We start from the raw sequence: 26,560 nt of genomic DNA on the forward strand, positions 1-26,560 counted from the left end.
CCCTTTAGAATTTTATAAATTTTACATTTTACATTTCTGAGTTATGGGGTTTTATTCATTAAAAAAAGGGGTGATTTTCCAGTTTTCGGACAATAACTCAAAAATGCTGTCACCAATTCTCATGAAACTTTGGTGAATTGTTTATATTTCTTGATGTAAGCTACCTTTTTATTTTCATAAATTTCGAATATGACATTGAGAATTAATTGAACTTTATTTGTTTATAGTCTGACAACAGATTTACTAAGTATTGCACAACAGCAAGAAATCTTTAATTGAATATAAATTCAATTCATATAACCAATTTCAAGTTCTTTGACTACATTTATTCAGAAACCTATAATATGTCAAATATTTAATTACAATCAAAATTCAGACCTGAATCAAGCTTGAATATTGTGTCCATTTTTGCCCCAACTGTTCAGAGTTGGACCTCTGCGGGTGTATCTAGCTGCGCTCAGCGAAGCAGTTCATTCATATTTGCCTATTATCTTGAAAATTATTTATAAATATAGAGAAACTTTAAATAGCAAAAAGAATCAGCAAAACAAGATCTTCAAATAAGTGGACATTGTCAAAATCCTCAGACGACTCCTTATTCATGTTATTGGAGTTTTTACCCTTTAATGACTATTTTTATCATTTTTTTGCTTTTGTGCCAAATATCAGAAAAACAATAACAGATGGAAACTTAAATATGCAAAAATGATCAGCAAGTCAAGATCTACAAATAAATTTGCATACTGTAAATTCAGAAATTATTGCGTGCATTTATTATTGCGATTTTGTCATTTTAGACAAAAATGTGATTTTAATTTTTGCGATATTGAGAAAAATCCTGTTTAATTCATATAAAAAATTTCAAAATGGGAGATTAAATTATTGCGATTACAACCCTGTTGCATTTTTCACAACAATAAAAACTTAGCAATAATTTCTGAATTTACAGTAGTTAAAATTGTCTGACGACCCCTTATTGGAGTTATTTCCCTTTGATGACGATTTTTACCATTTTTTTTCATTTTGCCTAATAATTCAAAAACTATAATTGATAGACAGAAATTTGAATAAGCAAAAATTATCAGCAAGACAAGATCTACAAATAAGGCAGCATGTTTGAAATGGCTGATGACCGTTTATTGGAGTTGTTGATCTTTAATGACGATCTTTACCAATTTTTTGCGTTTTTGCCTAATATCTGAAAACTCTAATAAATAGATGGATAGAAACTTAATTAAAGAAAATTGATCAGCAAGACTAGATCTAGAAATTAGTCTGTTGGATGAAATTTTCAGTAGACTCCTTATTGGAGTTCTTGCTCTTTAATGATGATTTTTACCAATATTTTGCGTTTTTGCCTAATGTCTTGAAACCATAAATCATAAATAGACACTTTATATAGCAAAAATGATCAAAAGTTTTGCTGAAATTGTTAGTAGACTTTATAGGATTGATTGCCCTTAAATGACAATTTGTTTTACTCTTTTTCGTGTTTTGGGCAAAAACTAAAGAAGATAGAGAGAAATGGTTAACAAAAAAAATTATCAGCAATACAAGATCAACATGAATTCGATTTTAGTCCACAATGTTGGAGAGTGTCCATTGTTGAAGATGCATATATAGACCTAGGTGAGCAACACAGGCTCTTTAGAGCCTCTAGTTTAACAATATCTGCAGATGTCTTGCTATCTCATTGACCCATAAACTGCATCTATTAATCTTAGTCAGTATTTTCTCTGCAAGCAGACAAGAAGCTAACCTAAAATGATTTTTGTTTTTCTGCATTGAAATTCTGTGTATGATCCTGTCTGATGATGATGCTGTTTGAATGTATAAAAAAGAAGATATAGGGTAATGATTGCCATTGAAACAAATATCTACCAAAGACCAAATGACATAGATGAAAACAATTATATAGTTCACTACACAGCCTTCAGCAAATCCATACTGTATAGAAAGCTATAAAAGGCCAGACCTGAAAAATGCAAAACAATTCAAATGAAAAAACCAAAGGCCTGATCTATGTACATAACAATAAATAAATTTAAAAACAAATATGATAGACAGCAACCAACAATAACCACTGATTTACTTGGGTCAGACACTTAATTATGGGAAGTAGCAGGGTTAAATGTGTTTGTCAGTGCTCAACCCTCCACTCATCTAGGACAGGGGTGTAACAGCACAACATGATAAACTGTAAAAATCAGTTGAAATGTATATAGATCTATGAAAAAAGTTAGTAAAGATTTTAACTAATTTGTGTAAAAGAAGTCCCTGACTTACTTATTTATCAGTTAAATTATTTTATGTCCCTTTGGTATCTTTTGCATCTCTTTTAAACATATTAGGTTGACATACACCACTTTATTTGTCCCTTACGTTATGTTCACAGTCTATGTCAATCTGTTCATCCTTCCGTACATCCCTCATTTAATCACATCAATACTCAGAGACCGTTTGACATAAAGTTTTCATACTTGGTAGGATGGTAGGATTAATTGCTTGACCATGATCTATCATCAGTTTGGTTTGACAATTTTACAGGAGTTATGGGACTTTGACAATTATTTGAGTATTGTACCAATGACAACCTGTTAACCCAACTCCTCTGAGTCCTTTTACAGCAAGCTCTCAATCTTTGAATGATTGTTTGCCATCATGTGTAGTTGACCATATTATACCCTTATTTTGAGCCAACCATTTTTATGGAACTAAGACCACTGTTTAGAGTATTGTAATAGTGTCACCTTGTGAACGCTAGATATCGGAGACCATTTGACAGAAAGCTCTTATACTTGGTAGGATTGTGATTTTGTGCAGAGTTATGGTCCTCGGACTTGGAAAATTCACTTAAATAATTAGTTTTCCACACTTTTTTTTCATCATGCTTGAAGAAATTGACATGATATTTGTTATTTAGTTTACACCATGACAGGTTATAAATTAAGTTAGCATTTTGTTCCAGTACAATGAATTTTTAACTGGTAGGGGACTATGTATTTCCATGCAATACTCTCAGAATGCTTGTTTAAATGAGGCGTACTCCACCTCTCCTTTTATTTATATTCTAAAGACCAAAGTTGTAACTACAAAATGTATCAACAATAATCAAGGTCATATTTACCTTCTTCAAGAACAACATCATTTTCATTACATTTTACAAAATTTACTTGAGAATAATCCTATTACATGTAAGTACATGAATTCTCAGGAATTTACAATCATGGACAACTGATGTCAAAAGCTTACACTGACTCTTACATCATGTACATTAGCTAAAATTGTATGAAAACAAATGTATAAGACATTTGTAATCATTTCAGGGTTATACAGTTTTAAAATTATGTGCCTTTATATACATATGTATCTGAATGTAACTGTTGTAATGAACAAACAAAGAATCATTATATCGTTATTTTTATGACAATTTTAAAAAATACACAGCCACATTTTCATTGTTTGTCTTTGATGGTATGTCTGGTTTATTTTTTAGATGAGTCGGGTGGTTGATGTGTTGTTCAACTGTGATGTATTTGGCTATTTCTATTATCCTTTTAAAGTATGACACACTTTCTGTAGTAAAACCATAGTATTTTGATTAAAACAGTTTATGACACATACTGTAATTTCAATTTAAAGATTTTTGCAATGATTTATGTACTGTGAAAATTGCGATGGAATTTCGTTTCTGCTCACAATGAAGCTATTAAACTAAGAGTTCCAAGTGGTGAAGTTGAAATCGTCCCTTCGTAAATTTTACAGACACCATCACCAGTTGGTTGAACGTCATGGTATATCTGTTTCACAGATGACGATGAACATGTTCCAATTGTCGTTACTACAATCCTGTCCTTTTTGTCTCACCTTGAAGGAGTCAAAAAGCGAGACATAGGTATGCTGTTTCCGGTGGCAGTGACGGCGGCAGGCGTCAACAATGTATTAGTTTGTGATTAGGTCTAGTTTATGGTGAACCACAAGTGGTAGGTCTATCATATTTAGTATGCAGTTGTATTAGCATTGGCACATCTCATTTCCATGGAAATTATTTGGCCCTGCTCCCTCAGTCATGGTCTATTGACTTTGAAACTTTTGCTTAGTTTACATGTATTAGTTTGTGATTAGGTCAGTTTATGGTGAACCAATAGTCGAAGGTCAATGATATTTGGTATGCAGTTGTATAAGCATTGGCATATCTCATTTCCATGGAGATTATTTAACTCCGCCCCCTTAGTCATGGTCTATTGACTTTGAAAATTTTGCTTAGTTTACATGTATTAGTTTGTGATTAGGTCAGTTCAAGGGGAACCATTAGTGGTAGGCCAATGTTAATTGGTATTCAGTTGTATAAGCATTAGCACATCTCATTTCCATGGAGAATATTTGGCCCCGCCCCCTCAGTCATGGTCTATTGACTTTGAAACTTTTGCTTAATTTACATGTATTAGTTTGTGATTAGATCAGTTTAAGATGAACTGCTAATGTTAAGTCAACTATATTTGGTATGCAAATTTATTGGCATTTGCAAGTATTGTTTCCATGGAGATTATATTGCCCAACCCCCTCAGCATGGTTCATTGACTTTGAAACTTTTACATAGTTTACAAGTTAATGTTTGTGTTTAGGTTTGTTTAAAGGGAATGACTTAAAATAAGTCAATGGTATTTGGTATGCAGTTGTATTAGCACTGGCACATCTCATTTCCATGGAGATTGTTTAGCCATGTACCTTCAGTCATAGTTCATCTACTTTGAATATTTGCATAACTTAAATAGATGTTATTTTAATTTCAACTTTTGCATTAACAAAATTACAAAAAGGCGAGACATATCTCTGTGATAACAGTTTATTTACACAAATGCCACCTACCAAATTAGACTTACCACCGGATTTGTACTTAAATGAGCAACACGATGTGTGCCACATGTGGAGCAGGATCTGCTTACCCTTCCAGATCACCTGAGATCACCGCCGGTTTTTTGTTTGGTTTGTGTTGCTCAGTATTGAGTTTTCTATGTTGTGTTTTGTGTACTGGTACTGTTGTTTGTCTTTTGGTCTTTACTTTTTTTGCCATGGTGTTGTCAGTTTACTTCCGACTTATGAGTTTGAATGTCCCTTTGGTATCTTTTCCCTCTCTCTTAGGTTTCACAAAAATAAAAACTTGAATTAAAAATTTGTAAACATGTTATAGTAGCATAATTTCTATGTAATGAAATTGCAATACATGTGCTGGTTATTAATATCACAGTTATATCAGTTGATTCAACAATCCTTTACAATCGCAATAATAAATGCACACAAAAATATCTGAATTAAATGTAAATTCAGATATTTTTGTGTGCATTTAAGTAAACTAACAATGTCATGGCAAATTTCCTAACTTTTCTTAGGAAAGAGACCCAATTCTGAAAACTGAACATATATCACTGAACCAAGAAATAAGGTCATATAAGACATGCACACGTGCAAATGCTTCCAGTAAATGGTATGATTTTAAAAACTTACGGTTGATCAATGAACCATGAAAATGAGGTCAAGGTCAGGTGAGATTAACATATAGTGTAGACACCTGTCTGTTGCCCGCTAGTTGTCTTTTGAATATTTTTGTCATTGGGTTGCTGTCTCAATGATGTTTACCTGACATTTCCTTTTATTGTCAGACTCGAAAATGTTGGTTGCAGGAGTGAGACATAGCGATCCTACATTCTGTTGTTGGTCTCTGTGACATAAACATTCAGTCTAGGTGTAATACCACCAAATCATAGTACGTCACATCCGGTTGCATACGAAAATAGGTCGAAAAAAAATATTCCCTTGAATTTGACAGTTGTAGGTAATTGATCCTACATTTCATTGCAGTAAAACATTTCTGAGTCATAAACATATATCTTGGGTATTTCAAAGCACCATTATTTCTTTATTTGGAGTTTCTATAGAATATTTTGGAAACTTGAGGTTACATGGTTACTAAAGCTTGTACACAGGTTAAAAAAGGGGGAAAATTTGATTGGTTAACTTCCAGTGATGGTTATTTTCTTATATGCAATGAAATGTTATGTGAAATTTTTTCTATAGTACTGGACAGGATAAATCTTTACTCATGCCAAGTATTTCTTTATTTGAAACAAAGATAAATTCTGCACAATTTTTTGAAAAGTGCAAATTTAACAAAGACTAATAGGGGAAAATCAATGGTGGTATTACACCTATTATAATATGGGAAGCTGTACATGCACCTTTGACCTTGTGAGTACTCTCATGTGTTAAAATTTCTTGCTATTTAAGTGAAATATTACAAATAATGAAATATTCTGAGTGGATTGAGTCTCCAAAATACATTTTATGAGAAAATTTCCTTGAAATAGGACTTTACCATGAATATTAGTTGACAGAACAAGCCATACTTAGAGTTTTGGGGAGCTTTTTCTCCTTATTTCTTATATTCTGCTATACTGTAAATACAGAAATTATTGCGATGTTTTTATTATTGCGAAAAATGCGACAGGGTTATAATCGCAATAATTTAAACTCGCATTTTGAAATTTTTTATATGAATTAAACAGGATTTTTCTCAATATCGCAAAAATTAGAATCTCATTTTAGTCTAAAATGACAAAATCGCAATAATAAATGCATGCAATAATTTCTGAATTTACAGTATTAGAAAATTTTTCCTTAGAAATACTTTAATAAATATATAGTTTTAAGTAAATGAAATTACTTTTAAAGCAGTAACAACAAATTATTCACCAAAAAAGAAGTTTTTTATGTCCCTCTCTGGAATGCGGCGTAAATTTAAGTTTTACGTAAGGACTTATTGAAACCTCCTTGGAGACAGTAAACTTTTATACGGATAGTTCATTCAGCTTGAATACTTCAATTAATCATTTATAATAACATTTCTATCATAAATGAGTGAAAGTTACCCCAAAATTTTTATTTATTGGCCTAAAAAGTAGAAATTTTGAGGAAATGAGAGGTATAAATGGACCAAAAGAGACCTTATAAGGAAGACAAAGAGGTCCATTAGTAATATTTATCATCCTAAAGTCATCTTTTGTATCATACTCAACTGTTTGTAGGCAGATGAGATAAATATTTGATCATTTATTGGTCCACACTATATTCTATCATGATGCGGCTTGGTTTGGATTTTTCGAAGAAATTTTGCTCGAATCGCTGTAGATGTCGTCTTACATTATACTAGATTTTTCTCAAACTATTGAACTGAGTATGACAAAACTTGACAGGAATGCTTGAAATAACCAGTATTACAAAGGAAAAAAGTCACATTTAGTTTATTTAACAAAAAAGTCTTCTTTAGGTGTAATACCACCAAATCATAGTACGTCACATCCGGTTGCATACGAAAATAGGTCGAAAAAAAATATTCCCTTGAATTTGACAGTTGTAGGTAATTGATCCTACATTTCATTGCAGTAAAACATTTCTGAGTCATAAACATATATCTTGGGTATTTCAAAGCACCATTATTTCTTTATTTGGAGTTTCTATAGAATATTTTGGAAACTTGAGGTTACATGGTTACTAAAGCTTGTACACAGGTTAAAAAAGGGGGAAAATTTGATTGGTTAACTTCCAGTGATGGTTATTTTCTTATATGCAATGAAATGTTATGTGAAATTTTTTCTATAGTACTGGACAGGATAAATCTTTACTCATGCCAAGTATTTCTTTATTTGAAACAAAGATAAATTCTGCACAATTTTTTGAAAAGTGCAAATTTAACAAAGACTAATAGGGGAAAATCAATGGTGGTATTACACCTATTATAATATGGGAAGCTGTACATGCACCTTTGACCTTGTGAGTACTCTCATGTGTTAAAATTTCTTGCTATTTAAGTGAAATATTACAAATAATGAAATATTCTGAGTGGATTGAGTCTCCAAAATACATTTTATGAGAAAATTTCCTTGAAATAGGACTTTACCATGAATATTAGTTGACAGAACAAGCCATACTTAGAGTTTTGGGGAGCTTTTTCTCCTTATTTCTTATATTCTGCTATACTGTAAATACAGAAATTATTGCGATGTTTTTATTATTGCGAAAAATGCGACAGGGTTATAATCGCAATAATTTAAACTCGCATTTTGAAATTTTTTATATGAATTAAACAGGATTTTTCTCAATATCGCAAAAATTAGAATCTCATTTTAGTCTAAAATGACAAAATCGCAATAATAAATGCATGCAATAATTTCTGAATTTACAGTATTAGAAAATTTTTCCTTAGAAATACTTTAATAAATATATAGTTTTAAGTAAATGAAATTACTTTTAAAGCAGTAACAACAAATTATTCACCAAAAAAGAAGTTTTTTATGTCCCTCTCTGGAATGCGGCGTAAATTTAAGTTTTACGTAAGGACTTATTGAAACCTCCTTGGAGACAGTAAACTTTTATACGGATAGTTCATTCAGCTTGAATACTTCAATTAATCATTTATAATAACATTTCTATCATAAATGAGTGAAAGTTACCCCAAAATTTTTATTTATTGGCCTAAAAAGTAGAAATTTTGAGGAAATGAGAGGTATAAATGGACCAAAAGAGACCTTATAAGGAAGACAAAGAGGTCCATTAGTAATATTTATCATCCTAAAGTCATCTTTTGTATCATACTCAACTGTTTGTAGGCAGATGAGATAAATATTTGATCATTTATTGGTCCACACTATATTCTATCATGATGCGGCTTGGTTTGGATTTTTCGAAGAAATTTTGCTCGAATCGCTGTAGATGTCGTCTTACATTATACTAGATTTTTCTCAAACTATTGAACTGAGTATGACAAAACTTGACAGGAATGCTTGAAATAACCAGTATTACAAAGGAAAAAAGTCACATTTAGTTTATTTAACAAAAAAGTCTTCTTTAGGTGTAATACCACCAAATCATAGTACGTCACATCCGGTTGCATACGAAAATAGGTCGAAAAAAAATATTCCCTTGAATTTGACAGTTGTAGGTAATTGATCCTACATTTCATTGCAGTAAAACATTTCTGAGTCATAAACATATATCTTGGGTATTTCAAAGCACCATTATTTCTTTATTTGGAGTTTCTATAGAATATTTTGGAAACTTGAGGTTACATGGTTACTAAAGCTTGTACACAGGTTAAAAAAGGGGGAAAATTTGATTGGTTAACTTCCAGTGATGGTTATTTTCTTATATGCAATGAAATGTTATGTGAAATTTTTTCTATAGTACTGGACAGGATAAATCTTTACTCATGCCAAGTATTTCTTTATTTGAAACAAAGATAAATTCTGCACAATTTTTTGAAAAGTGCAAATTTAACAAAGACTAATAGGGGAAAATCAATGGTGGTATTACACCTATTATAATATGGGAAGCTGTACATGCACCTTTGACCTTGTGAGTACTCTCATGTGTTAAAATTTCTTGCTATTTAAGTGAAATATTACAAATAATGAAATATTCTGAGTGGATTGAGTCTCCAAAATACATTTTATGAGAAAATTTCCTTGAAATAGGACTTTACCATGAATATTAGTTGACAGAACAAGCCATACTTAGAGTTTTGGGGAGCTTTTTCTCCTTATTTCTTATATTCTGCTATACTGTAAATACAGAAATTATTGCGATGTTTTTATTATTGCGAAAAATGCGACAGGGTTATAATCGCAATAATTTAAACTCGCATTTTGAAATTTTTTATATGAATTAAACAGGATTTTTCTCAATATCGCAAAAATTAGAATCTCATTTTAGTCTAAAATGACAAAATCGCAATAATAAATGCATGCAATAATTTCTGAATTTACAGTATTAGAAAATTTTTCCTTAGAAATACTTTAATAAATATATAGTTTTAAGTAAATGAAATTACTTTTAAAGCAGTAACAACAAATTATTCACCAAAAAAGAAGTTTTTTATGTCCCTCTCTGGAATGCGGCGTAAATTTAAGTTTTACGTAAGGACTTATTGAAACCTCCTTGGAGACAGTAAACTTTTATACGGATAGTTCATTCAGCTTGAATACTTCAATTAATCATTTATAATAACATTTCTATCATAAATGAGTGAAAGTTACCCCAAAATTTTTATTTATTGGCCTAAAAAGTAGAAATTTTGAGGAAATGAGAGGTATAAATGGACCAAAAGAGACCTTATAAGGAAGACAAAGAGGTCCATTAGTAATATTTATCATCCTAAAGTCATCTTTTGTATCATACTCAACTGTTTGTAGGCAGATGAGATAAATATTTGATCATTTATTGGTCCACACTATATTCTATCATGATGCGGCTTGGTTTGGATTTTTCGAAGAAATTTTGCTCGAATCGCTGTAGATGTCTTCTTACATTATACTAGATTTTTCTCAAACTATTGAACTGAGTATGACAAAACTTGACAGGAATGCTTGAAATAACCAGTATTACAAAGGAAAAAAGTCACATTTAGTTTATTTAACAAAAAAGTCTTCTTTAGGTGTAATACCACCAAATCATAGTACGTCACATCCGGTTGCATACGAAAATAGGTCGAAAAAAAATATTCCCTTGAATTTGACAGTTGTAGGTAATTGATCCTACATTTCATTGCAGTAAAACATTTCTGAGTCATAAACATATATCTTGGGTATTTCAAAGCACCATTATTTCTTTATTTGGAGTTTCTATAGAATATTTTGGAAACTTGAGGTTACATGGTTACTAAAGCTTGTACACAGGTTAAAAAAGGGGGAAAATTTGATTGGTTAACTTCCAGTGATGGTTATTTTCTTATATGCAATGAAATGTTATGTGAAATTTTTTCTATAGTACTGGACAGGATAAATCTTTACTCATGCCAAGTATTTCTTTATTTGAAACAAAGATAAATTCTGCACAATTTTTTGAAAAGTGCAAATTTAACAAAGACTAATAGGGGAAAATCAATGGTGGTATTACACCTATTATAATATGGGAAGCTGTACATGCACCTTTGACCTTGTGAGTACTCTCATGTGTTAAAATTTCTTGCTATTTAAGTGAAATATTACAAATAATGAAATATTCTGAGTGGATTGAGTCTCCAAAATACATTTTATGAGAAAATTTCCTTGAAATAGGACTTTACCATGAATATTAGTTGACAGAACAAGCCATACTTAGAGTTTTGGGGAGCTTTTTCTCCTTATTTCTTATATTCTGCTATACTGTAAATACAGAAATTATTGCGATGTTTTTATTATTGCGAAAAATGCGACAGGGTTATAATCGCAATAATTTAAACTCGCATTTTGAAATTTTTTATATGAATTAAACAGGATTTTTCTCAATATCGCAAAAATTAGAATCTCATTTTAGTCTAAAATGACAAAATCGCAATAATAAATGCACGCATTAATTTCTGAATTTACAGTATTAGAAAATTTTTCCTTAGAAATACTTTAATAAATATATAGTTTTAAGTAAATGAAATTACTTTTAAAGCAGTAACAACAAATTATTCACCAAAAAAGAAGTTTTTTATGTCCCTCTCTGGAATGCGGCGTAAATTTAAGTTTTACGTAAGGACTTATTGAAACCTCCTTGGAGACAGTAAACTTTTATACGGATAGTTCATTCAGCTTGAATACTTCAATTAATCATTTATAATAACATTTCTATCATAAATGAGTGAAAGTTACCCCAAAATTTTTATTTATTGGCCTAAAAAGTAGAAATTTTGAGGAAATGAGAGGTATAAATGGACCAAAAGAGACCTTATAAGGAAGACAAAGAGGTCCATTAGTAATATTTATCATCCTAAAGTCATCTTTTGTATCATACTCAACTGTTTGTAGGCAGATGAGATAAATATTTGATCATTTATTGGTCCACACTATATTCTATCATGATGCGGCTTGGTTTGGATTTTTCGAAGAAATTTTGCTCGAATCGCTGTAGATGTCGTATACTAGATTTTTCTCAAACTATTGAACTGAGTATAACAAAACTTGACAGGAATGCTTGAAATAACCAGTATTACAAAGGAAAAAAGTCACATTTAGTTTATTTAACAAAAAAGTCTTCTTTAGGTGTAATACCACCAAATCATAGTACGTCACATCCGGTTGCATACGAAAATAGGTCGAAAAAAAATATTCCCTTGAATTTGACAGTTGTAGGTAATTGATCCTACATTTCATTGCAGTAAAACATTTCTGAGTCATAAACATATATCTTGGGTATTTCAAATCACCATTATTTCTTTATTTGGAGTTTCTATAGAATATTTTGGAAACTTGAGGTTACATGGTTACTAAAGCTTGTACACAGGTTAAAAAAGGGGGAAAATTTGATTGGTTAACTTCCAGTGATGGTTATTTTCTTATATGCAATGAAATGTATGTGAAATTTTTTCTATAGTACTGGACAGGATAAATCTTTACTCATGCCAAGTATTTCTTTATTTGAAACAAAGATAAATTCTGCACAATTTTTTGAAAAGTGCAAATTTAACAAAGACTAATAGGGGAAAATCAATGGTGGTATTACACCTATTATAATATGGGAAGCTGTACATGCACCTTTGACCTTGTGAGTACTCTCATGTGTTAAAATTTCTTGCTATTTAAGTGAAATATTACAAATAATGAAATATTCTGAGTGGATTGAGTCTCCAAAATACATTTTATGAGAAAATTTCCTTGAAATAGGACTTTACCATGAATATTAGTTGACAGAACAAGCCATACTTAGAGTTTTGGGGAGCTTTTTCTCCTTATTTCTTATATTCTGCTATACTGTAAATACAGAAATTATTGCGATGTTTTTATTATTGCGAAAAATGCGACAGGGTTATAATCGCAATAATTTAAACTCGCATTTTGAAATTTTTTATATGAATTAAACAGGATTTTTCTCAATATCGCAAAAATTAGAATCTCATTTTAGTCTAAAATGACAAAATCGCAATAATAAATGCACGCATTAATTTCTGAATTTACAGTACTAGAAAATTTTTCCTTAGAAATACTTTAATAAATATATAGTTTTAAGTAAATGAAATTACTTTTAAAGCAGTAACAACAAATTATTCACCAAAAAAGAAGTTTTTTATGTCCCTCTCTGGAATGCGGCGTAAATTTAAGTTTTACGTAAGGACTTATTGAAACCTCCTTGGAGACAGTAAACTTTTATACGGATAGTTCATTCAGCTTGAATACTTCAATTAATCATTTATAATAACATTTCTATCATAAATGAGTGAAAGTTACCCCAAAATTTTTATTTATTGGCCTAAAAAGTAGAAATTTTGAGGAAATGAGAGGTATAAATGGACCAAAAGAGACCTTATAAGGAAGACAAAGAGGTCCATTAGTAATATTTATCATCCTAAAGTCATCTTTTGTATCATACTCAACTGTTTGTAGGCAGATGAGATAAATATTTGATCATTTATTGGTCCACACTATATTCTATCATGATGCGGCTTGGTTTGGATTTTTCGAAGAAATTTTGCTCGAATCGCTGTAGATGTCGTATACTAGATTTTTCTCAAACTATTGAACTGAGTATAACAAAACTTGACAGGAATGCTTGAAATAACCAGTATTACAAAGGAAAAAAGTCACATTTAGTTTATTTAACAAAAAAGTCTTCTTTAGGTGTAATACCACCAAATCATAGTACGTCACATCCGGTTGCATACGAAAATAGGTCGAAAAAAAATATTCCCTTGAATTTGACAGTTGTAGGTAATTGATCCTACATTTCATTGCAGTAAAACATTTCTGAGTCATAAACATATATCTTGGGTATTTCAAAGCACCATTATTTCTTTATTTGGAGTTTCTATAGAATATTTTGGAAACTTGAGGTTACATGGTTACTAAAGCTTGTACACAGGTTAAAAAAGGGGGAAAATTTGATTGGTTAACTTCCAGTGATGGTTATTTTCTTATATGCAATGAAATGTTATGTGAAATTTTTTCTATAGTACTGGACAGGATAAATCTTTACTCATGCCAAGTATTTCTTTATTTGAAACAAAGATAAATTCTGCACAATTTTTTGAAAAGTGCAAATTTAACAAAGACTAATAGGGGAAAATCAATGGTGGTATTACACCTCTATGGTTAAAGTTTTTTAAGACATCAATAACTTTATCAAACCTTATTTGAATTTCATAAAACTAGGACACAAGCTATTTTATGATCAAAATACAGTAATCAGAGTAAAATTTTGTTATTGGTTCTTTGTTTTCCTTACTATACTGTTAGAAGGATTTTCATTTGCAGTTAAAATTTAGTCACAGTCTGGGGTAAGAGTTTTTTAGACATCAATAACTTTGTTGGATTTTATAAAAAAATTGAGAGAAGCAATGTTGGAATTAAAATTTATATATTTTATTATCCTGTATTTTACTGATGAGTGGATTTGTCTGGGATTTTTTTAGCCGACTATACAGTATGGGTTTATTTCAATGTTAAATGTTGCCTTTAATTGCTTATATCCACGTCATTTACTGATTATGGACTTAAGATTTTGTCAATCAACATTACACTTTTACACTGACAGCAGCATTCGCTGGAAAGACACATGGTTCTGTTGACCCTACACAGGGGTAGCACTAAAATATATTTAATGATAGCTTAGTTGCAAAACTTTATCCTAAAAACCATAGTAAAATAGACTTAATTTAAGAATTCATGTAAAATCATTGATTAGAATCATTTTTACCATTTATCGAAAATTAAACCACCCCATAGGACATTTAGTCATAAGAATAAGAACCGACATAAGGAAGAGCCTTACAATAGATCTTTGAGATAGTCTGGCTCAGAGACATTTTGGTTCAGGTCTAACAACAGCCCTTTAGGGATAAGGAAATCTGTATATAAACTTTGTTTGAAATCTTCATTATTTAAATCACTACTGTATAACTCAGAAATATTGTACATGTATCCCGGTCATTTATAATAATTTCTCATTGAACCAGGATAATGTACAATCTTTTACTACTTTACAAACATCTAAAACACATTAAGGGTTCGAGTTTAAGTTATACAAACTTATTTACCTTCAATGAATGAATAAAGCTTGCAAATTAATTTGACAAGGTAAATATCGAAATTGCCTTAATTGGAATTTTTCAGATGTTTTTAAAAACCTGATCGAGATTAAAAGGGTAAATGCCATTTGTATGTATCAATATTCAAACACTCGTTCAGGTATGAAATACAATTGATATACAATACAGAATAGTTGTATCTTTTAACGGTGAGGTAATGTATATCATGTTTTCAACATCTTTGATTTAAAACCGATATTATTAAAGTTTGAAATGATTCCTGTATTGTAATGTATCGTTGCATAAATTAAGTGTGCCAAACATCGTCTTGTCATTTAACATAAGGGATAATTCTATTATCTTATTTGCTTTATTTTTCAGTCCATTTAACTGGAAGTACTAAACAGTCAACAAGATTCCGTTTAAATTTATGGGATTTTCAGTCATAATAATGTAACCACCAGGACGTCTGTCAAGGATTTTTATTCTTCGTTACTGGGGTCCGTTCAAAATTTAAACGAATTGTGATCTTTTTGCTGCTTAGTAAACAAATCTTTCAATTTTTATGGTGTGAACAGAAAACAATTTTTATGGAAGGATAAGTTGAGCGAACATGGCTAAGAGTAAATTTGAATATGTAAAGCAGTTTGAATCGGAAGACAAATGTTTGCCTAATTGCTGGATAGTTGTTAGAATAGATGGGAAGTCATTCCACAGGTGAGTCTAAATGTATGTGAGAATTAGTTTAAGCCAGTTTACAGATCAATTTTGTCAAGCACAGAAATAAAATATACATATATTTCACCTTGTTTAAGCACCTTTCAAGATAAAACCTGTTTTATTGAGGTATAAATTTTTATAACTAAAAGTTTAGTTAGTGATCTATTTCATGGATGTTTTAATTAAATATTTAAACTATTAAAAGTGTATCGCTTTACTTTGCACAAATAAAGAAAGGAAGTTTTCGTGACTATTTTATCAAATTATATTAAAAAACTCATTAAATGTTACAAGGTGAACACTGACAAAATAGAATAACAGTTTTGGAAAATTTGATTCTTTTAATTTTGAAGAAAATTTTGGGAATTGAAAAATTGAAGTCATTGGATATTTAATTTGCTAGATTGCCTGAAAGATATTAAGATAAGTAGATTGCCCACCATCCAGAGTTCTGTAATTTGTAATGAGATCATAAAGGAGGAAAAGGGGTAGGGGTTTTGTGTACATAAATATAGGAAATAAAATGGTTAATTCAAGAATAGGTTTAGCATCTTGCATTTTTACCAATTCACACGAAACACAGCGAATAATGGCTCAGTTTCAAGTACAAAAACATTTGAAATAAAAATTATAAACATATTTCACCAAAATAACTCTTTATATCTTATGTAATCTATAATGTTTCATGTATGTATGCAAACACATCTTTGCTGGCCAAGGGTTATGATCCAGTCCCCTTCTGTGAAGAGGAGGGGAATTTGATTGATACCCTTGGCTAGCAAAGATGGCACAGACAAGAACAGAGACAGTTAACTGCTTGATGACAATGCTGCAGCATATCATTTCTTTATTTTTTTTCCTTCTGACTTGAAAATTTTGTTGTTTGTGTGTCCTATTTCATTGATGTGCATATACATGTTGTACAATACTTATATAGAAGACCTGGATGCTTCATACTTTGTATATAGATGCCTTATGTTACGAAGTTTCCGTCTGTCATATGTCCATTGTCCTTGACCTCATTTTCATGGTTCAGTGACTACTTGAAAAAAAAGTCAACATTTTTTGTAATGTTAATTTCTTTCTTATTATGAGTAATAGGATAACTATAGTTAGTATGTGCGTACCTTGCAAGGTCCTCATGCCCGTCAGACAATTTTCATTTGACCTCGACCTCATTTCATGGATCAGTGAACAAGGTTAAGTTTTCGTGGTCAAGTCCATATATCAGATACTATAAGCAGTATGTCTACTATATTTGGTATATGGAATGATTGTAAGGTGTACATGTCCAACTGGTAGGTGTCATCTGACCTTGACCTCATTTTCATGGTTCAGTGGTCAAAGTTAAGTTTTTGAGTTTTGGTCTTTTTTTTTCTAATACTATATGCAATAGGTCAACTATAAATGGTGTATGGAAATATTTTATGATGTACATGTCAGTCTTACAGGTTTTATTTGACCTTGACCTCATTTTCACGGTTCTTTTCTCAGTGTAATGTTTTTGTGTTTTGGTCTGTTTTTCTTCAACTATAAGCAATAGATCAACTATATTTGATGTATGGAATGATTGTAAGGTGTATATGTCTGTCTGGCAGGTATCATCTGACCTTGACCTCATTTTCATGGTTCATTGGTCAATGTTAAGTTTTCATGGTTAAGTTTGTTTCTTAGATACTGTAAGCAATAGGTCAACTATATTTAATGCCTAAATTGATTGTAAGGTTTACATGTCTGTCTGGCATGGTTCATCTGACCTTGACCTCATTTTCATGTTTCATTGGTCAATGTTAAGTTTTCTTGTTTAAGACTGTTTCTTAGAAACAATAAGCAATAGGTCAACTATGTTTGGTTTATTGAATGATTGTAAGGTGTACATGTATTTCTCGTTTGGTTTATCTGACCTTGAACTAATTTTCTTGGATCATGTTAAGTTTATGTGTTACTTGTAGTAAAGCTTTGTATTTAGGACTATCAACATAAAATCAATGGTAAGTAAAGAAGGCGAGACATTTCAGCGTGTGCACTCTTGTTCATAGGTATATAGGATGTAGGATATAAATGAGAACTAAAAATACATGTATTTGTACATGCCTATATGATGATAGATAGTACACTAAAGTGCACAAACATAAAAAGACAGATGATAACGATTCCTATGGGTTTAACACTTCTACAATAACCTTCATCAGCTACACTCCAGATCAAAAGTTGGAAAAGTGAAAAAAAATATTTATAGATAAATAAGAAAATATTTGTTTAGCATCAAAATCAAAAGAGGGTAAACAGGACAGCCAAAACTGTTTAATGTCAACTTTGCTTATGGAGAAAACAGTAATTTAAGAGTATTTTCATGAAATGTGTTTCCAATTTTTATTTCACATATTTTCTTTCTTGATGCTCACTTCTCATTGGGTTATGCAAATTGGTCAAAAAGTAATGTGTAAGTTATTTTTTAATTTATTGTTCATCGTGAAATGGACGTTTAATTTCATATTTGTCTGTGCACACCCCCTTTACAATCCTCTGTGGACATTGCAAAATTTGTTTTAATACACTTACATTATCAACAAAATATTTTATTTGAATAATTAAAGATTTTGAGGAGTTTCCCTTTGTCAAAAAAAATAAAAGTAAAAACTATCATCTTTATAAGCAACAATTTATCATTAAGCTTTATAAACTAGGATCATATCCTATGTGACATATAAACTGGCTTGTTTGGCATGGACATAAAATATTTTCCAGTATTCATCTATAAATGATTAATTAGATCAATAATTGTATGGTAAAATCTACAAATGCAAAAAAGGGAACTGTTAATTTTGTCTCCTTACTCCATTGACCATTTAATATTGATGTGTAAAGTAAGAATAAAAAACAGGCTATTATTTCAACTTGGAATTATTTTTAATTATGGAATTTGAATAATTTCTTGTGCTTGAAATTTTAATAAATTCCATGTTTTTTTTATGTATTTTAATGTTCTGTGCGGCACACAACACTTTCTAATACAAAGAAGATAGCCCATTTTCAATGGAATGTACTGTGCGGCGCACAAAAATATCTATACAAAATACATTGTGTGGAAAGTGTTATGCACCGCTCAGAACATTATAATACAGAATGAACATGGAATTTATTAAAAATTTCAAGCACAAGAAATTATGCAAATTCCATAATTAAAAATAATTCCAAGTTGAAATAATAGCCTGTTAAAAGCAGCGTTCAGTAATAAGAACACAGTGCCTTATATATTTATTATAAATACTATGTTGGCAAAAATCCAAAAACGATATAAAAAATTTAAATAGCATTTTAATATGTTCATTGATGAATTTATACAACTAAATTGAGGTCATACTTAATTATACATATCACGAGAGATATACAATATTTGGTAAAGCAACATTTAATTCTTATATATGGCTTTATAAGATAAGTGAAAGGAGTTTGAGTGTGAAAAGATTCTTTAGATGTAAAATCTATTTAAAGTTTTATAAAATCCATATTCATTTGTGTATAAATGAAACTACTAAATTTATATTCTTAATGATGTTCAATTAGAATAAAAAATATTGGTCTTTGCTATTCATAGTTATTGATTTTTAGATTTATTATTCACGATCAGATTATCAAAGGAGTCTTTAGAACTTGATTTGCACATTTTAACAATTTATTCAGTAAAAAAAAAACCACCTTAAGTCTAGATATATTTAAGAATGAATTGACAGACAAAGTTAAAGTAATGGCATCCTATACTGTGGATTCATTATTATAAGTTGGATACCAGTTTTTGTGGATTTTGTGGGTACAGGTTGACCATATGTATTTATACATCTATTGGTCAACCATGAATTGCTTGCGATGATGGAAGTATAAAACAATTTACACTGATTGCAGACTATGGTAAAATCATGGAATCAGATATCCAAAAATATATAATTTCTCCTCAAGCCATGAAAATTGTATTCCACCAAAAAAATAAATCTACAGTATATATATAAATATAACATGTACATGTTACAGCACATAGCAAACATAACTGAAGTATGTCCATAAGTTACTCATCTATTGATAATGAAATTATGCTAATACTTTTGTTATTAGCCACTGTACTTCAAAATAGATTCTATATAGTAAAATCAATAAGTTAGAAATAAAGTAAGAAAAACATCATCTAGTGCCTATCATAAGCTACGGATCCACCACCATCAGAGCAAAGTGTAAGATAATTATAGATATCAATGGTTTTCAAAACAGAGAGATTTTTTTCTCAGCTTCAATGTCATCAAAGGGGGATAGGATAGCCTTATGATGAGAAGTAGCTGAGAAACATCCTTGAGTTCGAAAGACCATACCAGTAGTTTATCTGTTAACCGCTGTTTTCCTAGGAATCATCAGTGACATATATTAGGCTTGTGACCTCCTACTTTATTTCTACTCAACTGAGAAAAACACAAATCACTTAAATAGTGCGAGATTGAAAATTGTCTTCTTAACAGATCAAATGGGAATTGGAGAAAAGATTGGTGATAAGAATTGATTAAAACAATGTTTACATGAATGAGACAGCAACTCAACAATATTTTTTTTCAAAAATGAATGCCTTTCATTCTTAAACAAATGCCCTTGTTTCATTGCAGATTTTCTGATGTCCACCATTTTGTAAAGCCTAATGATGATAGAGCGTTGAATCTGATGACTAAAGCTGCACAGTGTGTGATGGAAGAGTACAAAGATATTGTACTCAGTTATGGACAGAGTGATGAATACAGCTTTGTATTCAAGAAAAATACATCTGTATTTAATAGAAGGGGAAGGTAAGGTCATAGGTCAAGATAAAACAAATATCTCTGGAGCTGTCTTTAATACACATATGTAGCATGAATGAGATATAGTTTCTGATCTGTGTTGAAGGGTAACTGTGATTAAGAGATTTAGAACAGCAATAATAGAGCTGTTCCTTTGCTCATAGTTTTTCAAGTACATGTAGCGGTTTAGTTTCATGAGTTGATACACAGTAACCCTTCTTTTTCCATTAAATTAAAGAATGAGACTAGTGTTCAAAATTTAAAAGACTAAACTAATTTCAATTTCCTGGTCATAACTAACACTGACCTGAGTTTTGGTTCATTCTTTCTTTTGAAACAGCCTTGATGATTGTAAACTAATATGGCAAGGATTTATCATCGAAAGGGAATTTGAAGAAATATAAATAATGGGTCTTGTTATAACATACTGAATTAAAAAAGTAATAGATTTGGAATACTAGCATTTAACAAAGTAATGATTATACTAGATATAAACATAAGGAAGTATGGTATAATTGCCAGTGAGACGATGTAAACATAAGGAGGTATGGTATAATTGCCAGTGAGATGATGTAAACATAAGGAGGTATGGTATAATTGCCAGTGAGATGATGTAAACATAAGGAGGTATGGTATAATTGCCAGTGAGATGATGTAAACATAAGGAGGTATGGTATAATTGCCATTGAGACGATGTAAACATAAGGAGGTATGGTATAATTGCCATTGAGACGATGCAAACATAAGGAGGTATGGTATAATTGCCAGTGAGATGATGTAAACATAAGGAGGTATGGTATAATTGCCAGTGAGACGATGTAAACATAAGGAGGTATGGTATAATTGCCAGTGAGACGATGTAAACATAAGGAGGTATGGTATAATTGCCAGTGAGACGATGTAAACATAAGGAGGTATGGTATAATTGCCAATGAGATGATGTAAACGACTACAGGTCACTTAACTGACTTAAAAATGAGCAAAACCCAAACTTTATAATATGCTATATAAGGCCCTGGATGAAAAAAAACCGTTGAACAACACAATATATATAGACATAATGAAATGAAAAACAATATGACAAATGGCATTTAACAACACCCACTGGACTATAGACTCCTACCATGGAGTATTATTTTTACATGATTTTTTATTAAGTACATTTTCCTGAATTTTTTAACAAGTTAACGTTTTAAACGTGAAAAGCTAATAGACAAATCCTTACATGTAAATAACAATATAAAGATCTAACTTGATCTGTTTACATTACCGATATACCACATACTAACAATATTTGGATTTATGTATTGTTACCTAAGTATAAGATTATGTGAACAAACTAAATACCCAGTGATTTTTGTGAGATAAAAGTTGTTATCACCGTTAATCAATATTTGTTATGTTTTGTTTGACTGTGTAATGCTTTTCAACGGGAATGTTAGAGTAGAAAATTTGATAATGAATCTTAATCATATTGTACATAAATATGTAAATATGTATATAACGGTAAACAAAATTATATTGTATTGGATCACGTTCATTGAGATATATGAAACTTTATCAAGTACATGAAGATTCAGCCCAAATTGAATAGATATTAACAAGAGATAATTGCAACTAGGACATGATTCTAAATTTGAAAGTCCAATAAATCATTCTATAGGTATTGGTTTTTGAGTATCATGATAGTGTTCAGGTCACAATAGTGTCTGTGACCCTTTTTGCAAGTTATTATTTTTTAACATAATTTAAATTCATACCCATTTGTTGTAAGGAACCAAGAAAGGCATATTAAAATTATTTGATTACAAAAAAGTACAAGGAGTAAAGAAAGTATTTTGAAGAATTATAAAAGGAAATTTTGGTGCTTGTGATACTAAATTTGGAGTCTTTATACATCTATTTACTCTTTATTGATGAATTCAATGAAAGTTCTAACCTTTTGCCATTTTATTTGTGGAAATCTTAAAGGTTAATTAAATGTATGTATTCAGAATGGTATTGGTAATTAAGTTTGGTGAATTGATTTAAATGAGATATTTGAGTCCTGAATACAGTCGATAAGCACAACAACAATCCAATAATAGAATAACTAAAAAGAAAATTCAATTATGTTGTTGTATTAAATGTTGAAAGTGAATATTATTGTGTTAAATGCCAGAAATATGTTAATTTTATACTCATTTACACAAAATTTTGTGTATGTATTTATCATTTTGATCGTGTGTTATTTTATAAAACTTTATTCATATATTTTTCAAAACATAACTCATAAATGAGACAAAATATTAACTCTATTTTTAAGAAGAATGCTTATGATTTCCCAAAGTTTGACTTTGAATTGGTTCAATATCATACTATTGATTATAATTCTAAGTTTGTAAAAAAGTTAAGCTGGAATTTAAGATATTTTTGTTGATTAAATATTTGTAAAATTTCCAAGCACAAATCAAACAAACTTCAAAGCACCAGGCAGGTCTAAGGGTTGAACAAAAGGATTTGCCGTCTGAATTTTTGTCATTTAATTTCAACGAAATGAATTAAAATATGGAATGTTTGAACCCTATTCTGCATTTGGTAGCAATACATAGCTAGATGTGGGGTTTTACAATTTGGCCCTAATTTATTTTTCACATATGAAAGTAATTGTGCTATAAAATTAATTTTTTTGAGAGCTGAAAAAAAAATACAGCCTTCAAAGTCAGTTTATGGAAACATCAAGAGTTTTTGTGATATATTTTATCTGTTTGACAGTCAGTATTTTCATATCCATGAAGACCATAGGTCCACAAAATATTGTAAAATTGACATACAATTTTATTTATCGTACTTTTCTATGCAATTTTCTAAAAATTCAGCAAACAGCATATGATTTTTATATGATCTCTTGATAAATACATGCAAATGGTATCAAAAAAGGTTTTACTCAAAGGGATTGGAATTCCACTTTGGACCAAATTTATGTAGCATCTTCACACCCTTTTTTGCAATATTTTATAACAAATAAATGCAAATTGTCACCATGAATACACCAAAGAAAATTTATATTTTACCATTTTAACTACTGAAAAATTAAAATTATGGAAGATATTGATTACATACATATGTACAAACAATAAAGCTTATTTTGCTAAAAAGCAAGGATAAGAGGATGATTAAATTTAGGAGGGTCAATTGATTTTTTTAGACTAGCTGTATTTTAATTTTGTTCCTTTATACTAAACTTTAAAAGACAACTGTTTTTCAGAAAAAAATTACTACCTTTAATGTTGATATAGACAATTTAATAATTATCAAACATAATGAGTTGAAATTTTAGAAACCTTTTTTAAAACTTAATCCTTAAAAGAGGAAAAATTAAAATAGCCACAGTCCTTCATAGAGAACTTTGTAATTTAATGGGTATGCCTTCAAGATAAATAAATCAAATTATGAATGCTTGTAAGTTTTTAGATTTATTTTGTTTTATTACTGTAATTAAATCTGTCATGATGAAATGTAATTATTGACATTGCATGCTATGGTGGTTATTAGTCTCAATCACTTCATAAATTTTGAATCGTTGTAAAACTTACTTTCAAAGTTGTAATTTTATTCTTTGTTTTGATGTCAAAATTTTGCCTCAAGAACTCAAATAAAAATAATTTGATCATTAATTGTTCACAAATTATGACATAATTTCTTTTATTCAGGCCGAAATTTAGTAGAAACATCTTCTGGTCTAGTCAAATAGTTTAATTGGTTTGTCTGATCAAATCTAAATCATACATTTTAAAAAACATTGTGGCCTTTGGCTGATCTTTTGAATCAATATTGATTGTACCTCTGAATGACATTTTATTGCAACATATTGAGATAAAATACCAAGTATTTGATAAGGCTAATCCTTCACTTTCGTCATAATTTTCTGATAAAAAAACTGACAAGTACCGGACAGTAAAGGAATGTGTTTTATGTTGAACATTATGATATATTAAAAAGATGTTGGTTAAACATCTATGAGACAACAATCCTAAAATTGCATTAACCCTCCCACCACCAAAAAAAACAACAAAAAAAACAAACTTTAAATGAAGTCAACTTGTCTTAAACAAAAGACCAGTAGTATCCGTGCCAGTTGTCAAGCTGTATACATTGACCTGTGTGAAAAAAAGATGTGACTGAATAGAGCACAGGTTACCAAATCAGCTCTCAACACAAAATTTTTAAGTAACAAAGAAACTGATATATATTATATCAAACATCATGTTATGTAAAAACAGAAAAATTAAATTATTTAATTAGGATGTGAGAAATGTCAGTGAGACTGCAACCTAGTGAAACAGTAAAACGAGAAATGAAAATTTAGGATGAGTATAAAATAAATCAGTTAACCTTAAAACAACTTAACACTGCTTAATAAGTTATCCACCATTTTCTTTTGGATGTACATTTATGTAAGGAAATCTCTTAAACAAATACTTAAATAGTTCAAGTGAATTCTTTTTCTAACTGCAAACATCCTTGAATAAAACTGTAAACAGAAATGTAATGCCATAATGATTTAAATTATTTTCGAATTGTATATAAGTAGATAGATAATTTGTTAAGAATTCAGTAAAGAAACACTGTTCCTGTTTTTTCAACAGAAGTTTGTTCATGGAATATGAACTAAGTTGTTAAAAATAATTAATAGCAACATATTATTAAAAATTTCTATGCTTAAGATTGTACTATATTGTTTAATTAGAAAAGTATATTAAGTATGGATTTGAATTTCTCTTGGTTGTTGTTTGACCTAAACATTAATACACATTTTATTTAAGTTTAAGAATTGATGTCCTGATGGTCAAGTATAATAAAAATTGATTGTTTGAGTCAGTACAACTAGATATTTGATTGTAAAATTTGATATTATATTATGAATAGATATATTAATGGCTGCAGAATACATGTAAACTCACTGTAAATATGCTCTAGAGATGTTTTGTTGCATATTCAGTGAACTTTAAACCAATAACTTTCATTTATAATGTTTTGGCACATGGAGAATGTTATTCATGTTCTTGTTGGCTCTACAAAAAAACAACCAATTTCATAATCAATAGCTGGTTTGTTTGGCTTAACCAATTATGGCCAATTTATGGTTGCATTTTTTACTGATTGAACAAGTCTAGTTTAAAGTTTGTGATATAGTTTAGGGAGTTATTTTTTAAGCATAAGTATATTGATGTGGTATGGTGAAGCATGGTTTATAGGTAGAAATTTTAAATTTACATGCTGTTCTAGATGAAAAGCAAAAGATAAACAAAGTTTTTGGCATACCTTTAAATAAATAACTTAATGAATAAAATGCTGATCTGCAGAAATGTTGAAAAAATGTTAAAAAAAAATCTATTTAATAACAGTTATAAAAACAACAGAATCACAATTATAACACAAAGAAACTAAGGGAACTATGAAAAACTGACATAATTGAAACACATTCTTCGCATATGCTTATTCTACCAGATAATTCATGATAATGAACACAAAATCATAACTATGTTTCTAAAAACTTGAACTGCAGCATCCGTATTTACCTATACCACCATGCTAAACCATGCTAAATAAAGTAATATTATATTGCTAGATTAGGATTAAAACCACTGTGGGTACAATGTTATTTGAGGGGTAACAATTTTTCATGGATTTTCTAGGTATAAATTAATCTAGAATTATAAATTTTCTATAGGCTTGTAAGCAAACTTTGGCAAAACAAGGGAATCATATATCAATGAAAATACAATTTTGCCTCGATCCACCAAAAATATGCACCCATGAAAATAAGTGAATGACAGTTTATGTCCCTTTCCATCTTTTTTTAATAACAAGGGTGCACATGCTGAAATGTCTCGCCTTCTTTACTAACCATTGATTTTATGCTGATAGTCCTAAATAAAAAGCTTTACTACACATTAACTTAACATGATCCAAGAAAATGAGGTCACGGTCAGATAAACGAAACGAG

General features: G+C 30.1%; 1 protein-coding gene across 3 annotated transcripts in view; it reads left to right on the top strand.

The window, feature by feature from the left end:
- Positions 1 to 26,560, top strand: part of LOC127735880 (probable tRNA(His) guanylyltransferase) — a 39,349-nt gene that overhangs the window by 4,413 nt on the left and 8,376 nt on the right. For 2 of the 3 annotated variants that reach the window (XR_007998636.1, XM_052246282.1), the window contains exons 1-3: positions 15,191 to 15,251; positions 15,419 to 15,754; positions 20,404 to 20,580. Coding sequence is in view for 2 of the 3 variants with exons in the window: in XM_052246282.1 (XP_052102242.1) it covers positions 15,651 to 15,754; positions 20,404 to 20,580 (281 nt within the window). In the remaining variant the exon portion in view is untranslated. Of the gene's footprint in view, positions 1 to 15,190; positions 15,252 to 15,418; positions 15,755 to 20,403; positions 20,581 to 26,560 lie in introns of those variants that run through there. The other variant, XM_052246283.1, reaches the window with a different exon arrangement.

Source organism: Mytilus californianus, unplaced genomic scaffold, assembly GCF_021869535.1.
Source record: "Mytilus californianus isolate M0D057914Y unplaced genomic scaffold, xbMytCali1.0.p SCAF_3, whole genome shotgun sequence".
NCBI classification, from domain to species: Eukaryota; Metazoa; Mollusca; class Bivalvia; order Mytilida; family Mytilidae; genus Mytilus; species Mytilus californianus.